Source organism: Dipodomys merriami, unplaced genomic scaffold, assembly GCF_024711535.1.
Source record: "Dipodomys merriami isolate MVZ:Mamm:240054 unplaced genomic scaffold, mDipMer1.0.p SCAF_55, whole genome shotgun sequence".
Lineage (NCBI taxonomy): Eukaryota > Metazoa > Chordata > Mammalia > Rodentia > Heteromyidae > Dipodomys > Dipodomys merriami.
In genome coordinates, this window is record NW_027206124.1 from 6,020,382 (window position 1) to 6,037,836 (window position 17,455).

A 17,455-nucleotide genomic window follows, 5' to 3' on the forward strand; every position below is an offset into this window, starting at 1 on the left:
GCAGCAAATGGGGCCCAAGATGCAGGGGGGTGGGGAAGGGGTAGGGAAGGACAGAGGAAGGGCACTCCTGTGTGATTCCACTGCTGTCGCTCCCCTGTGCCCACACACCACATGCTTACTCTTCATCCATCTCTTGCTTCTCCTGCCCCAATCTGGACCCTGCACCCCAGCACCCCCGCACCCCTGCCTGTGGCACAGAGCCTTTACCCCAGCCGGTATCACTACTCAGCAAACATCAAGCCCTTGTCAGCTCCCAGCTCAATGACAAATGTTCTCATCATGAGTGAAGAGAGAGCACTCTGACCCTGAGTCCAAACCTCAGGGCCAGCATACACACACACACACACACACACACACACACACACACACACACACACACACACACACACACACACACACACACACACCAAGCCGAATGGATGAATGAATGATGAGTGAAGGAATGACTCAGTCCCACCCTTGCTCACAGATTTATTCCTGCGTCCCTTCTCTTCTCACCCATGCTTCCATTGCTGCACTGGCACAGGGTGGCTTTTTCTGGGGACAGGAAGAGCAGAGACTCCCAGGAGAGGCCCGAGGAGGCCAGCATGCCCCCAGAGCTCTGTGGAGGGGGATCCTGTGCCATGAGGGACCCACAGAGGTGGCAGCCAGTTCTGAGGTCCTGCAGAAGCATTTGCAACTGGGAACGCCAACAAATGAAACCTGGCCCCTTTCCTTCCGTCTCCTGTGGGCTCCCCAGTGGGCCCGATGCCCAGTCAGAGATCAAACTTGCCAGGAGAGGTGGACATGGGGTGGCCGTCCCCCAGGGCCGGCGCAGGACAGTGGGGAGCAGAGAGGACGTGGGGACTCTGTTGTTCCACTTGTGCCCCTGCTCTGGGCATCCGGGCACCAGACCAGGTTTCTGTGATGTGATTGGTGACCCCTCCCCCACCCAGTGCCTTCTGTGTCCCTGCATAGGGACCATCTGCCTCTTGCTCCTGCCATCCCTTCTCCCCCAAGGAGATGGGGAGGAGGGGGAGGGCCCTGTAGCTGGGGACATTGTAGTGTGGGGACATCTGGACAGGACCAGCCTCCTCCCAAAAGAAGTGCAAGGTTCCGGGTGTGAATTCCCAAGGACAGCAGCCACAGAGGGTGAATAAGTACCATAACCCCCCCGGGGGGGGGCCTCTCAGGGGAGCAGGGCACCATCTCCAGCCTGCACCCCCAGAGCATCTGCAGGGTCAGTGTCAGGTTCTAAGCTCCCATTGGACAAGCCAGGGGCAGGCCGCCTGCCTGCCTCATCCCAGCCCAGTCAGGAGAGACTGGTCCCTGGGCTGGCCCTGTCTGGCACCCCACAGGTCTGCTGGGTGGAGCTGGGATGCATGGCCGGGTCCTGGAGCTGGAGGGGATGGGAGTCCACCACACTGGGGACCACGGGCAGCCTGCAGAAGGAGCAGAGGGAGGAGTCAAGGTCGGAGCCTGTGGTTCAGTGACAAGAAAGTGACATCATGAGGGAAAGCAGCCCAGCCACGCCCCTCCCCAGTCCTGTCTGCAGAGCAGGGCAGCAAGGCTCCAGGCCGGTGCCCAGCAGGGCCGTGGGGAGATGGGCAGCTGAGCCTCCTGCCAGGGGACTGCTGGGTGACCACACGGGGTGCCCATATCCCTGGGATGTCTGGAACTGTGGCAGGGATGGCCAGAGGGCATCTGCTTCTCCTCCTGCCCTAGCCCTAGCGTGCTGTCTGACTGGCGACCTAGGCATTGGACCCGATGGTGACCAGGCTGGAGTGGTGGGTGATCTCTGCCTACCCAGGGCCTGGGACGGAGCCTGTGTCCCCCTCCGGGTCCTTCCGCCAACCTTACCTGCCCTGCCCCAGGAGCTGTGCCCACAGCCTGCTGCAGACCTCCAGGGTTGCACCTCTCAGCTGGTCCCGCATCCAGCGCAGGTCAGCTGGCACCTCAGGCAGCCACAGCGCCAGCCTGTGGGGAGGGGCCACATCAGCTTCCTGAGGATTCCCCGGGGTCAGCGGGGGTGGGAGGCAGAGTTCATGATCTAGGAGACACAGATTCCACAGCGCTGTGGGGAAGCCGTGGGTGGGAGGGGCAGGCGTGGGGTCAAGCTGGCCCCAGGGAGGGCCCAGTTGTCCTCTCATTGGCTGTGCAACCAGGGAAGGTCAGACAACCTCTCTGGGCCTCAGCCCAGTTGCTGTCTCTAACAGCCTCCATCCCTCTTCCCTCTCTCCACCCATGCCCTTTCTCCATGCCTTCCCAATGCTGGAAACTGTTCTCCAACGTCCTCTTACTCAGAACACCATAGCCACCACTGCTGTCATGACCGAGCCAGTGGCAGAACTGATGTGCTTGGGACTGCACCAGCCCCACAGCAAACTGGGCTGGGGACTCGTGTGCTAGACATCCAGAGCTCCCTCATGCCACTGTGCCTGGGAAGGGACACCTCTGAACTATGACACGACTGTCATCTCCCTTGCTAATGCAACCTCCACCTGCGGCCATGGAAACACCCAGAGTGAATGCCCCTGGAGTCTGGGCCAACTCTGCAGACTAGATCTTACACTTATTCTTTTTCATCTCTCCTGAAGCCTCAGCAAGCAGCCTGACACACAAGGAGAATCCTCAGCATAAAGCTCTCCCAGCCTGGGAGACCATGGCTGACCACACCATTAACTCAGCACGGACCAGGACCGAGACCTGTGGTTCACTGCCACAGAGTTCCATCTAGAGAACTCTGTGTGTGTGTGTGTGTGTGTGTGTGTGTGTGTGTGTGTGTGTGTGTGTGCTGTCCCTGGGACTCCTCTCTGTCTGACCCTTCACTGTATCCCCTCCTATCAGGACATAGACACACCCAATGGCTGCAGGGTCCTGGGTGTCCAGACCATGTGGCCATCTGGTACAGCGCACCGGCCACTGTCTCCAGCCACACCACCTCCCCTTTCTGGCCCTGGAATGGCCCTCTGCCCTTCTGCCTGAGGACCCTTGCACGGACTGCACCAGCTTCCTGCAGTGCTGCTCCCTCTCCTCCTTTGCCTAATGGAGTCTGGCCCAGCCCTCCGCTGGAAGCTCACACATCATCTCCTCTGGGCAGCCATGCCGGGTCAGGCGGCCCTGCGGGAGGCATCGTCAGTGGGAGAAGCTGAGGCCGAGCGGGTGACGGTAGGACTGGTGTGGGCTGTGGGCTCCATGAAGCCGGGAACCCGGCCTCGGTCCCGCTGTTCCCGGCCAGCGCATGGCCCCAGGGGTCCGGCCATCACCCATGGCGGACAGGGTAAGGCCAGCAGTCCATGAACCACCAAGCTAGCCACAGCCAGGCGACTCTGAAGGGCGCTCCCTGCTTCACAGAAAAGACAGATGTGGCCCAGAGAGCCGGCCGGGCCTCACAACAACCCTGGTCCCAAGTTACCCGAGGACCAGAGCTTCCTCTCTGAGGCTCTGTTGAGTGGAGGCCGGGATCAAAGGCCAGGGAAGCCGGCAGGAGCAGAGTGCGGACCGGTCCTGAACACAGTAGCCCCGCCCCACCCACTATGGCCAATCACAGCAGCTGTGCCACCTCCCCGCCCCGCCCCCGCAGGCCAATCACAGTGGCTATGCCCCGCCCTGCCCACCCACCACGGCCAATCACAGTGGCCGTGCCCCGCCCCGTCCGCCCCGCCCACTGGTGGGGCCGGCAGGACGCCAGGCAGCCAGCCCAGGTCGTCCGAGGAGGGCAGCCGCGCCCCACCAGCTCTGCCCTCCCCGAGTGCCTGGCCCAGGCCCGCCGGTCCCCGCTGAGCCTCACCTCCTGCTCCGGAAGTAGACATATTCGAAGGGCAGCGTGCAAGGCAGCAGCAGGTACGTCAGTGCCCGCCCGGGCACTGAGCACTGGAAGCGGGCCCAGAGCCCCCGGTCCCTCGTGCAGGCCTTCCGGAGAGCTGCGGGAGAAGCCCCGTGCCAGCCTGGGCCGGGCCGGCCGCCCCCCGGCGCCCGCGGGTGGTCAGGAGCCCATCGGGTCTGGGCAAGGACAGGCCAGGATGGCTCTGCACTGGGAAGGCGTAGCACGGCCCAGAAGGCCATCACCTCCCACCTCTCCTTCCTCTTGCCTCCCAGCAAGGCCCACTAGGTCCCACGAGGCTCCCCAACTCTCTCTCGGTCAGCTGTCCTCCCATGGACCTTCTGGCTCTCCCTGTGCAACCCCAGGTCCTTTGTATATGCTATGCCAACTGTCCCGATATGCAACATTCTCACCTTTCTTGGCCAACATTTCTCATCTCCCTTTGGGACCACTTGGGCTAATCGCACACCATTACCTGGACCTGTGGAATCATCTCATGCTTTCCTATCCTTGCAACTTTTTTCAGAGCCACTAGGACAGAGCCTAGTTTTCTGTTAGCTGGTTGGCAGCTTGAGAAGTCCCTTCCACTGTATGTGCCATGGTTGCTTTCCAAGCCTTGCTCATGGAGGACACGAGCCCTCTCTGGGGGGTCTCTCCTGTATACGTCCACTTCCCAGCTGCAGACTGTGTCCCTTCCTTCTGTGAGCCTCATTTTCCTCATCCATAAATGGGGTGAGGACCACAGGGATGGCCAGGCTGAGGGAGGGATGCCTGATGGCACATAAAAAGCCCCTTGCCTTTCAGGTACCGGTGGCTCACCCCTGTAATCCCAGCTACTCAGGAGGCTGAGATCTGAGGATCAAGGCTCAAAGATAGCCTGGGCATAAGACTTGTATCTCCAAAACAACCTGCAAGAAGCCAGGCTAGAGGCATGGCTCGAGTGATGGAGCACACATTGAGCAAACCAGCTGGAGGGGGCGGGGTGCTGGCTGGGGAGGGGAGCCGTGGGGTGGGGGAGAGGGTGCAGTACCGGCCTCCAGCTCCGGCGCCAGTTGCTCAAAGTTGGGCACGTCCTTCACCAGCACACTGGGCACGTCCCAGCGTACCGACAGGCCGACCTGCCAGCCCCGGACATGGTGGATTTCCGGAGGCTTCTCCACCGGGGCCGGGGGCTCCTTAGACATCAACAACCACAGAAGTGGCTCCCTGGTGAGTCCTAGGCATGGGGAGAGGAGACCACAGTCAGCGTAGATATGCGCCCCTCGGCACCTGAGCTTACCCCAGCTCTGGGGCCCCAGCTGCCCCAGGCACCAGCACAGCTCCTGCCTGAGAGCTGTGCCACCCCACCCTGCTGCCTCCATTTTCCTATCTGCAAAAGGAAGTGAAGACCTGCTACAGGGAACTATGCAGGAGTGGAGCTGTAGCCCAAGTGGTAGAGAGCCAGCCTTGAGCACAAAAGCTCAGCGACAGTGCCCAGACGCTGAGTTCAAGCCCTAGGTCTGGTGCACACATGCACGTGTGCACGCGCACGCGCACACACACACACACACACACACACCACAAATAAAGGGGATTCAAAGTTAGCATCAGCCCAGGCCAGAGTGTGGGCCACATTTGGATGAAGGCGAGGCTGGATGTGAATCCTGGAGCAGGGCCCAGGAACCCGCACTGCCCCCAGCTGCTGGCCCAGGTCTCCAGCCCAGGCCACTCCTGGCTCAGCTCCCTGCATGGCCTCTGCCCCTGCCGGCCTCTTCCTTGGGGTCTTTTTTTTGGGGGGGGGGTCCAGTCGTGGGGCCTGAACTCTGGGCCTGGGCGCTGTCCCTCAGCTCTTCAGCTCAAGGCTAGCGCTCTACCACTTGAGCCACAGTGCTACTTCCGGCTTTTTTCTTTTTGCTTATGTGGTGCTGAGGAATCGAACCCAGGGCCTCAGGCATGCAAGGCAAGCGCTCTACCACTGAGTCACCTTCCCAGCCCCTCCTTAGGGCCTTTAACCTAGTTATTAGCACCTCAGCTAGTCACAAACCAGCCTCTGGCTGCTGCCTTTAGGAGGCCCTCCTGGCCCGTGCCCCCACCCCAGCTCCGAGTGCAGCGCCTCCTTCAGGCCTCCAGACTCTGCCCTTGTTCCTGCCTTCTCTGTCCCTGTGCCAGGTCCACCCAGCCTCTGTCCCCAGCATCCTACCTACCTCGAGTCTCCAGGAACCGCAGGGCGTCCAGGTAGCCTTGTCTGCAGTTGTCAGCCACCACCTGTCAGCACACCAGGCAGGGAGGGTGGGCGGGCCTGGGCCTCCCCAGGACCAGTGGTCACCACCAGAGAGCAGTGTTCCTCTGGGTGAGGTCCCAGCATAGGCCTCGGGCCCAGGGTGAGCCCCAGAGGCCCCCTCCAGGCAGGGAGACCCACGGGAAGTGGGGGAGCTGGTGGCACAGAACTGCCCTGGCCAGAGCGGGGACTCTGGGAAGCAGAGGGCTGGGCCTCAGCCTGGCGCCCGGCAAGTCTGTGGGTGCTTCCCTTTGCCTGTCTGGGTACAGTGCTATGACCAGCCTGGTGGGCAGAGGAGCCCATGTGCCCACACTGCCGCATCAGAGCCCCCTGCAAGGAAGGGGCATCGCAGGCCAGTAAGGGAGTGCCCTCCCCCCTCCCCCCCCAACCCCTGTGGTGTGACCACTCTGAGAGCCCTGGCCTCTATGAAAATGCAGCAGAGAAAAAGCTGGGTGCCAGGGGTTCACACTTATAATCCCAGCTACCTGGGAGGCTGAGATTTGATCATTGTGGTTCAAAGCCAGCTAGGGCAGGAAAGTCCATAAGATTGTGTGTGTGTGTGTGTGTGTGTGTGTGTGTGTGTGTGTGTGTGTGTGTGTGTGTGTGTGTGTGTGTGTGTGTGTGAGATGGAGCTTGAACTCAGCGCATGGGCACTGTCTCTGAGCTTTTGTGCTCAAAGCTAGAGCTCTACCATTTTGAGCCACAGCACCACTTCTAGTTTTCTGGTGATTCATTGGAGATAAGAGTCTCATGGACTTTCCTGTCCAGGCTGGCTTTGAACCATGATCCTCAGATCTCAGCCTCCAGAGTAGCTAGGATTACAGGTGTGAGCCACTGGTACCCAGCTCTATAGGACTTTTATGTCCAATGAACTATCAAAAAGCCAGAAGTGGAGCTGTGGCTCAAGTAGTAGAGTTCTAGTCTTGAGTAAAAAAGCTCAGGGACAGCACCAAGGCCCTGAGTTCAAGTCCCTGGACTGGCCCACACCAAAAAACAATGGGACAAAGAGTTTCTGCTGAGCCCAGGGCTGTAGGGGAGCCCCAGAGTAAACCAGAACTTAAGGGGTGAGCAATAGCGCCCCGCACATGAGGGAGAGTCAGCTATGGCAGGAACTCCAATTTCCTATCCATTTTGGCATGAGTCTGTGTTCTGCCTCCCTTCCAAGATGCAACCTGGCCATGACCTGGTGCCGCAACCTGCCCATGGCCAACACTGCCGGTCTGGACTGCTGGATCTCTGCTCTGCTATTTCCCGGCTGTATGACTCTGAGTAAGTTGCTTCATGTCTCTGACTCTCAGTGAGGATCCCCAAGAAATGGAGGTGATGAGAGGCAGTGCTGGCAGAGCCCTGTCTAGGATGGCCCAGCGGGGGGGAGCCCAGCTCTGGCGCCCAGCCTCTTCCCCCCCTCCCCCCCCCCGGGCCATGTCCCCACCCCGACCTGGGCCCAGCCTGACTGATGGATGTCTGCTCACAGATGGAAGGAACAGCCAGAGGCCGCCCAAACCCCGACTGTGGATCGAGGGCCCAGAGCCTGTGGGGATTCGGAGTCTGGGGCGCAGGGCCTCCCCTGCCACCAGCCTCCCGCACCTGGCCAGACCTACCTCGGGCTTGGGGGGAATGAGGGACAACAATCCGCGGAAGAAGTTGGTGGTGGAGATCTGAAAGCTGGCGTTGAAGGCGTTGAGCTCGTGCAGGCTGGCCGAGCTGCTCGGGGGGCAGATATCCACGGTCCCGGGGAAGGGCGACACGGTGATGGTGGAAGGGCAGTCGGAGAACGGCAGGTTGTTGCTCAGAGCCCCATCAATGTAGCGCTAGAATGGAGGAGGGTGGGTGGGCGGGCTGCCGTGCCCCCTTCCACCCGCCCCATGGGACTGGCTGCCCAGGCTGACCCTCTGGGGAGCTCCACTCTGCAGCCAGGCCCTGCAATGCAGGGTGCGGGGCGTCCCGGCCGAGGAGGGCACCCGGCACCCTGCGGAGGGGCCCTGGGGCCTGTGGGCAGCCATGCTCACAGAGCAGGGCCTTCCCCCTCCCCCCAGGTCTGGTGGCGCATGCGTGCTACAGGGCTGCCAGGGGTCAAGGCCGGGCCTGGGCGCGGAGGGCCACACACTCACCTCCCCTCTGAACTCAGGGGGAATCATCCCGCAGTAGAACGGGAAGTACAGCGTGCAGACCAAGGCCTAGGAGACAGACGGGAGGACTCCTGTGTGGGTGCTCGGCCGGCTCTGGGCACAGTGCTGTTGGCCTGCCAGGGTCCTGAGCAGGAAGAAGCAAACCCAGCTCCCTCACCCCCCCACCTCTGCTGAGGGTACTTTGCTGCCCCCCACTACCCATCTCACTAAACAGAGGGCGTTGGTGCTCACACCTGGAATCCCAGCTACTCAGGAAGCTAAGATCTGAAGATCGTGGCTCAAAGCCAGTCTAGGCAGGAAAGTCCATGAGACTCTTATCTCCAATGAACCACCAAAAAGCTGGAAGCAGAACTGTGGCCCAAACTGGTAAGAGTGCTAGGCTTGAGTGAAAAAGCTCAGGGACAGTGCCCAGGCCCTGAGTTGAAGTCCCAGGACTGGCACCACACACACATACAAAAGACACACAGAGGCACTGAACATTTCAACTACTGGGCCGGCTTCTGTGCTAAGAATCCAGGCCTGTCTCCCAAAGGGAGCTCTCTGGCACCCATCTTAACCCCAACAAATCACCTCTCCTCTATCCACTGGGAAATGGCATCTGCTCGCTGCAGTAAAGGCACCGACAAGTCCTGCTGTTAAAAGCCAAGGAACAAGCCTCTGATTTGAGTGACACCTGGGGCTGGGTATTGTTGGGGGGCAGAGGACAATCCTGTGTACTGTGGGGTGTTTAATCACACGCCTTACCTGGATGCACACACGTATGCACATGCATACACACACATGCACATACATATGCACTGCATGCACACACGTATGCACATACATGCGCACACACACGCATGCTCATGTGCAGGCTCTGCCTCAGAGCCCATGGACCAGGCAAGGCCACCCCCAGACAGCGCAGCTGCCCAGTGAGCCCGCCCTGTGCCAGGCAGGCAAGGACGCTGCGACAGACTTGGTGGCCCCAGCCGCCCCTCTGTCGGAGGCACCCAGGTCAAGCTGGCTCTGTCTTGGGGACCCTGGTGTGGGTGGCAGGTAAAGACCAGGAGAGGGTGGGTGAGAAGAGCTGTGGCTGCGCCTGGCCATGCACGCACGCACGTGCGCGTGCGCACACACACACACACACTCACACACACACACACTCACACACACACACCAGCCTCCATGCCAGGACCCTTTCTTTCCCTTGGGCCCCATCCACCTGGGACAGAGGCAGGGACCTACATTTTCTTTTTTGATGGGGCTTGGCCTGAACCCAGGGTCTTGGGCTGCCCTTTGAGCAGCCCCCACCCCCGCCCTGGCTCTCTTGTTTGTAGTTGGCTTTTCTGGCAGGAGTTTGATCAGCTTGCCTGGGTTGGCTTGGGAACGGAGGCCCCTGCTTCACCCCCGTGCTCAGCAGAAGGTCTTTTTGTTTTTGTTTTTATCTGCTCCAGTGCCTAGCACAGTCACAGGACCTAAAATCTGACCAGCATGTGATAGTTGCTCAGTAAATGTCCAGCCGCTGAGCCACATGCTCAGGAGTCTGGGCTGAAGGGGAGAGGGCGGATTCTTTGGAAAGCAGCACTGGAGAGGGGTGACTGCCGTGGCCCTCCCCGGCCTGCCCTGTGCCCCAGGGGCTCCTCCATGGGCCTCGCCGCCCGTCTCCTGTGTGAACAGACTCTGGGGGCTCCGGTCCCTGGCTCGGCACTGGCCAGGCCCCCAGGCAAGGTGGCACTGGCATGGGGTGGGGGTGACCCCACGCCCTGCAACCCCCCGCATCCCGCGACCCACACCCACTCACCTGGATGAGCTCCTCCCGCGTGGCGAAGTCGGTGACGATGACGTTCTGGCCGTCGGGCCAGCGGGTTATGGAGATGCCCAGGCGCCGGGAGGCCAGGATGTGGCTGTCGCTGGGCAGGTGGTCCTGCAGCTGCTGCTGGATGTGCTCGATGGGCGCGTAGGCCGGGTGGAGGATGCCCAGGCTCAGGCGCTCCACCTGCTTCACCACGCCCAGCAGGTTCGAGCAGCAGAAGTCTGCAGGGGCAGCAGGCAGGGGGCATCCTCAGCTGCCCGGGACCCTCCTGCCTCTCTTCTTCCTTTCCTCCCTACCCTCTATCCCTTCCTCCTTCCCTCATTCTCTCTCCTCCTCTTCCTGCCCCCCTGCCATGCCCAATCCTGGGCATAGAAAGCCTGGGTTCAAATTCTAAATCTTTGCCCCTAAGGGCCCCTGGGAACAAAGTCCCAGCCTGAGCCCTCGGAGAGCCCCTGTCTGCACAAAGGGAGGCCACGCTCCCCAGGCCACACGGAATGAGCCTGGGGCCAGGCTGGCTGCTGGAATCTTAGGGTACGGTGCCAGGAGCCAGAGCCTTCTGAGCATACAAGGCCCTTCCCATCAAGAATCAGTATTGGCTGGTGCCTGCTGCGCACGCCTGTAATCCCAGCTACTGAGCTCTAAGGATCATGGTTCAAAGCCCCGAGTTCCAGACCCAGGACTGGTTATGGTAAAATAAATGATTGGGCCTTCCTCCCCATGCCCTCCCCATCTCCACACCCTGGTACTACCAGACTCACCCACAGACTTGCCACAGATGATGCTGAGCGCGTTGAGTGCCCCAGAGGAGGAGCCGTAGATGCGGCGGGCGCCCTGGAGGAGGTGCGGTGCGCGCTGGCTCAGGCAGTAGGTCACCCCCACATGGTAGAGGCCCAGGAAGCCGGCGCCGGAGAAGGACAGGTTCCAGCCGTCCTCCTCCTCCAGGCAGCTCCCGAGGTGCTCCTCCCTCTCCTCCAGGTGGCTCATGGCAGGGGGCTGCGGCCGGCTGGGAGGAGGCAGAGGCGCCCTGGTGGGGAAGGGGCAGCACAGGGAGGAGGCAGAGGCGCCCTGGTGGGGAAGGGGCAGCACATGCAGGTTGCAGTTGCTGGGGCCCCGCCCCCTGGGCTGGAGTCAGCTCCAGCCCAAGCCAATGAGGTTCTGGGCCACCATTACCCCCAGCCAGGCGCACCCAGCCAAGCCCCCTGAGGGCACTGGGCCTGCTCCACGCACACCTACCACTTGGCCAGCCCCGGGTGGCCTGGCACCGAGCCTCACCTGACCTCTGGTTACCTCAGCTGCCGCTGTGTCCCCATCACTTGCAAAACAGGAAACCGGTGGCACCGAAAGAGGCATCTGGATCCACGGCCCGGACCTCACTGCCTGGGGTTGTGCAGCTGTGCTGCTCCCGGTAGGCCTGGCATCCGGCTTCCACCCACGGCCTGCACACGCATGCACACGCACACGCTGGCATGAGCCACCAACGCCTGTTCTCTTGGTGGCAGGACTGGGATTTAAACTCGGGGCCTCACACTCGCTGGGCTGGCACTTAGCCACTGTGGAGCCGCACTTCCAGTCCAGGTGTTTGCTGGTTATTTTGCTGATGGAAGACGTCTGCCCGGGCTGGCTTCAAACCTTGATCCTCAGATGTCAGCCTCCTGGGTAGCTAGGATTACCGGTGGAAGCCACCACATCCAGAAAGGATTTGTGAGGACTTCCATTTGGTGGCCTGCATTTTGGGGCTGACTCAGGCCAGTAGAAACTGAGACCAATATGGGGGACTGACATCTGGCTGCGGGTTCCAGGACAGACTGGGGTGTCTGGGGGCCGTGGGTCCCGAGCTGTGGTTTGGGGTGCACAAGCTCCTGGGAAGCCAACCTTAGCAGCACCTTTTCCGCTTATCTGGCTGCGCTGAGCCCTGAGCTCAGATGTGAGTTGTGGAGCCCAGAGAGGGGGCTGGGCTGGCAGGCAGGGAAGGCTGCCTGGGAGGGGTTTGGATGCCCACTCTACCACCAGGGCACTGCTTGTGTGTTTGTGCCTCGTGTGTGAGTGTGTGTGTGTGTGTGTGTGTGTGTGTGTGTGTGTGTGTGTGTGTGTGTGTGTGTGTGTGGTGTGCTTGCACCCTCGTTTGGCTTTTTCACTGAAGGCAAACACTCTACCACTTGAGCTACAATTCCACGTCCAGCTTTTTGATGATTAATAGAGGCTAAGAGTCTCACAGACTTTTCTGTCCAGGCTGGCTTTGAACTGCAATCCTCAGCCCTCAGCTTCCTGAGTGGCTGAGATGACAGGCCTGAGCCCTCAATGGTTGGTTAGGTGGTGCTTTAAAAAAAAAAAATAATTCTTCTTACCTTTAAGCAATTGTACAAAGGAGTTGCCACTCAGCAAAGCAGCTTAGGAATACAGTGTGTCTTGGTGGGTATCACCCTCCACCTTCTCACCCACCCCTCCCTACCAACACACTCCTTCCCTTGCTTTTCTTAATTTTTTAGAATAAGGTCCTGAATTTATTTTTTTTTTTATTTTTGTCAGTTGTGGGGCTTAAACTCTGGGCCTGGGCGCTGTCCCTCAGCTCTTCAGCTCAAGGCGAGCGCTCTACCACTTGAGCCACAGCATCGTTTCCAGTTTTCTGGTGATTAGTTGGAGATAAGAGTCTCATTGACTTTCCTGCCTGGGTTGGCTTTGAACTGCAATCTTCAGATCTCAGCCTCCTGAATAGCTAGGATTACAGGAGTGAGCCACTGGTGCCCGCCAACCATTTGATTATATGTATCCTATAATAGAATACATTTTTGTCTTATTATCTATATCCCATAATGGAATAACATTTATCAAATTAAACCAAAAAGAATAGCCAGGCACTGGTAGCTCACACCTATAATCCTAGCTACTCAGGAGGCTGAGATCTGAGGATCAAGGTTCTAAGCCAGCTTAGGCAGGAAAGTCTGAAATTCTTATTTCCAATTAACCAACAAAAAGCCAGAAGTAGAACTGTGGCTCAAGTGATAGAGCACAAGCCTTGAGTAAAAAAACTAAGGAAGGGGCTGGGAAGGTGGCTCAGTGGTAGAGTGCTTGCCTTGCATGCATGAGGCCCTGAGTTCAATTCCTCAGCACCACATAAGCAGAAAAAGCTGAAAGTGATGTGGATGAAGTGGTAGAGCGCTAGCCTTGAGCTGAGGAGCTGAGGGACAGCGCCCAGGCCCAGAGTTCAAGCCCCATGACCAAAGAACTTGAGCTGAGGAGCTGAGGGACAGCGCCCAGGCCCAGAGTTCAAGCCCCGTGACCAAAGAAAAAAAAACCACAAACAAAAAACAAAACAAAACAAAAAACCCTAAGGAAGAGTACCTAGGCCATAAATTCAAGCACCATTACCAGCACACAAACACACATAATATAATACATTAGCCATTTTCCCTCCCTTCCTCCCTCTCTTTTTTTTTTCTTTTTGCCAGTCCTGGGGTTTGAACTCAGGGCCTGGGCACTGCCCCTGAGCTGCTTTTGCTCAAGGCTGGCACACTTGAGCCACAGCGCCACTTCCAGCTTTTGTTCTTTTTGCTTATATGGTGCTAAGGAATTGAACCCAGGGCCTCATGCATGCAAGGCAAGCACTCTACCACTGAGCCACCTTCTCAGCCCGCCTCACTCCCTCTTTCCTTTTTCCTTTCTTTTCCTCCCTCCTTCCTTTCCCCCTCAAAGGCTGGGCCAAACTCACACAGTGACCCCAGCTCTCTCCTCCACTTCCACTGCCTCTTTCCCTCTCCTGGGGTACCCACTGGCCACCCTGAACTCCGAGACCCATGCCTGGGTGCCTGGACCATGCTGGAACAAGCTCCCAGACTAGATGCCAGGCTCTGTGACATTAGGAACATGGGCAGCTAGCTCCCTGGGCAGGGCAGAATAGGTTCAGCTGATGCTGGTGCAGCCCTGCACCCTCCCAGGGCTGCCCAGGCCCCTCCCCCTGGAGCCTGGGAACCAACCCTTGCCCTGTGTCTCAGTCCAAAGTGTCTCCTGACCTCTGTGGTCAGACAGTCTCCCCTCACACCCGCCAGATCTGCAGGTGGCCGGTGCCAGTCTGATGACAGGACACGGGCCAACCCCACCTGCCTCTGCTCCAGGGTGGTGGTGGGGTTGGCTCACGAAAGGCAGAGTGCCAGAAGGTGAGAGGTGCTCTGGTCACCGTGCCAAGGAACCTGCCAGCCATGGCATGGTCTGGTGGCCCAGAGAGCAGGAAGAAAAAGCCTGCGGGAAAGGAGGTGACAGCTAAGGAGGAACTGGAGCCTCTACCTACCTACCTACACACACACACACACACACACACACACACACACACACACACACACACACACACGGACCCGTCACCCATCTGGCCAGACATCTGAGAGTTGCCCTTGACTCTGACATATATATATATATAGTGTGTGTGTGAGAGAGTGTATATGAATTCTCAGCTGGTTACTGGTGGCTCACACCTATCATCCTAGCTGTTCAGGAGGCTGAGAGCTGAGGATCAGCGTTTGAAACCAGCCCCTGTAGAAAAGTCCATGTGACTCTTATCTCCAATTCACCAGCTCAAGTGCCAGGTAGAGTGCCAACCTTGAAGAAGGATAAAAAAGACATCTCGGGGACAGCACCCAAGTCCTAAGTTCAAGCCCCAGGACTGGCAAAAATAAAATAGTGAATTGTGAGGAGAGGGCCAGAGGCGCTGACCACCGGCATGCGGGAGGCCGCTGGCCCCGGCTCCCCGCCCGCCCGCCTCTGCAGAGCCCTGTGATGACTGCCCATCGCAGGGCTATTTCTGGAGGCAGTGCCCAGTGGGGAAGTCTGAGCCAGCAGCCTTGTGTGGCCCAGTGCCCTTGCTTTGGGAGCAGCTATTTGTGTCCTGGGGCCTGGGGGATGGGGGGCTGCTGTCGGCCATGCCCACCCACTCAGCCTGACCGGAGATCTGCCTGGCAGCGCCGGCCGCTTCTCTGTCCTCCATCTGTTGTCCATCCCAGCTGCAGCTGGGGCTTCTGGCCCCTTTCCCTATACCTGTTTTCTTTTAATTTGTCCATATCAGGGCTTGAACTCAAGGCCTGGATGCTGTCTTTCAGCTATTTTTTTTCTGTCAAGGCTGTGGTGCTCTACCACTTGAGCCACAGCTCCACTTCTGGCTTTTCTCTAAATCTCTTGGATTTGTCTATCTGAGCTGACTCTGACCCACCATCCTCAGATCTCAGTCTCCTGAGAAGCTGGGATCACAGGCGTGAGCCACCAGCGCCAAAAGCAGCCTCTAAGTGGCCTCTGACGATACAGTTTCCCTTTGTGCGCTGACTGGTGTCCTTCTCCGACTGCCCGTGGTCCGGGCCCCACTGAGCAGCAACACAGCTGGGTGTTGGTTGGCCCCCAGGGTGGGAGGTGGGTTTGGTGTCTGGCTGGCTTACCTGCACTTCTCCCCAGAGGTCTGTGCTCTGAGCTTCCCATCCCCAGACGGGATCTGGGCTCTGCGCTTTAACAAGCAACCCCCTTGTCCAGGCATGGTGGAGTACACCTGTGGTCCCAGCTCTTGGGAGGATCTGGAGGTGGAGGCCAGCCTGGATCACACAGTGCGTGCAAGGCCAGCCCTGACTCCCCATGAGGGTCACTGACCCTGTACAACTCACCTCAGCCTCCACCCCCGCGCGCACCTGAGCTGTCAGCGCACCTTGCTGAGCTCAGGCCCCAGCCCCCGGCCTGCATTCCCCAGCCTCCCCCGTCCGGTCTGGTGATCTCCTTCCACCGCCAAGCCGTCCCCACACCCACTGGCATCCCCAGCGGCTGCTCTCCACCCTCACCTGTCCCCGGAGTCTCTCCCCTGCTCTCTCAGGTTCTGTGCCTGGTTGGGTTCCCTGGCTGGGGCCTGGGAATTAACCATGCAAGGGAGACAGATTAACTAGAGAAAAGTCAAGGCTTAGTGGCATATGTACTGGGGAGACACTCGGAAATCAATACTCTTGGGTAAAGGCCAGTAGACCGGGTAAACAATCCCAGGCAGAAGCAGAGAAGAAGATAAAAAGGACCGAGCGGGAGGCAGTTTGGGCCTCCAAAAAACCAGAAACAAGCCAGGCATCAGTGGCTCACACCTGTCATCCTAGCTACTCAGGAGGCTGAGATCTGAGGATCACAGTTTAAAGTCAGCCTGGCCAGGAAAGTCCATGAGACTCTTATCCCCAATAAACCACTAGAAAAACCGGAAGTGGCGCTGTGGCTCAGGTGGTAGAGCTCTTGCCTTGAGCTGAAGAGCACAGGGACAGTGCCCAGGCCCAGAGTTCAAGACCCACGACTGACAAAAAAACAAACAAACAAACAAACAAACAAACAAAAAAACCAGAAACTAAAAAGTTATCAAAAAGCAGAAATAGAAAGTTTCTATGAAGTAGGGAAAGTCAAATAAAATCTCAAATGTTTTCACTTTCTATTTTATGTATTTATTTCTATTTTTTGTAAAGGTCAAATAAGATTTCACGTCTTCCCTCCCTCCCTTCCTTTGGTCTTTCCCTCCTTCCTTCCTTCCCTCCCTCCCTCCATTTTTTGTGCTAATAGTGGTATGGAAACACATGGCCTTAACTTTCCACTGGAGGCTGGTGCTTTACCATTTGAGCCACACCTCCACTCCTATTTTTCCTTGGGTTAATCACCAATACGGGTCTCTCAGATTTGTCAGCCAGGGCCGACAACAACCACAGTCCTCAGCTCTCAGCCCTCTGAGTAGCTAGGCATGACCGCTGGTGGCAAGTTTGGCCACACCTTCATGCTATAAAGTATTAAACAGTATCCATCCGGCCAGGATAGACCGCCTAGAACCACTGCCCAGTGAGTGGGGGTAACTGGGGGTGGGGTTTCATGTCCACAGGCCCTGGGTTCCATCGCTGGCACCAAAGCAAACTGACAAAATTACGTACTTAAAGGGATTTGATGTGACCCCCAAGTCTTCAAATAAGCAGGCATAAGTAATACATGGAGACCTCCGGCGGTCACCAGACATTAAACACCGATCACAGGAGGCCAGGGCACTTCCTTCCACCTGCTCAAGTGTGGCTGGCCTAAAACAGATTAAGTAAGAAGGAAGACATTCCTAGTGATTAATAGGCAAAGGGGAAAAAAAATCCAGAAAGGATTTAGTGAAGAAACTCCGATGGGAACAGTGGCCTGGAGATGATTTTTGGAACATCTTGTGACGTACCTGTGGCCAGCTGCCATGTTGACTGAGTGACCTTCAGGCAATCCACAGGCACTCAGCTGTGCAGGTGAGCAAATCCCCACCCACCATGACACTCATGGTTTGACTTCCAGGCTTACAAACGCCTCTGCACACGTGGGAAGGGTTTATGACTCAACAAGAGCCCCAGTCTAAAGGCATCAGGGCAGTTGCTCAGGTCGAGCCTGCCCAGTTCCCACCTGGAGAGTGTGTTCTGGTGTTCCCGGAGCATGCCTATCCTATTCTCACCAAACCCCTGCTTCTAACT

At 58.2% G+C, this 17,455-nt stretch overlaps 1 protein-coding gene across 1 annotated transcript; it reads right to left on the bottom strand.

Annotated features, from left to right (window-relative positions):
• Positions 1-482: 482 nt before the first annotated feature.
• On the bottom strand, positions 483-17,189 carry Pnpla5 (patatin like phospholipase domain containing 5). Its single transcript, XM_069999861.1, has 11 exons — positions 17,173-17,189; positions 15,395-15,526; positions 10,739-11,004; positions 9,969-10,201; positions 8,171-8,236; positions 7,661-7,870; positions 5,986-6,046; positions 4,833-5,018; positions 3,770-3,902; positions 1,840-1,956; positions 483-1,421 (listed from the first exon to the last, which is right to left on the bottom strand). The coding sequence occupies exons 1-11, from the start codon at positions 17,187-17,189 to the stop codon at positions 1,292-1,294; spliced, it is 1,551 nt and encodes a 516-aa protein (XP_069855962.1). The 3' UTR covers positions 483-1,291.
• Between the last annotated feature and the right edge of the window lie 266 nt (positions 17,190-17,455).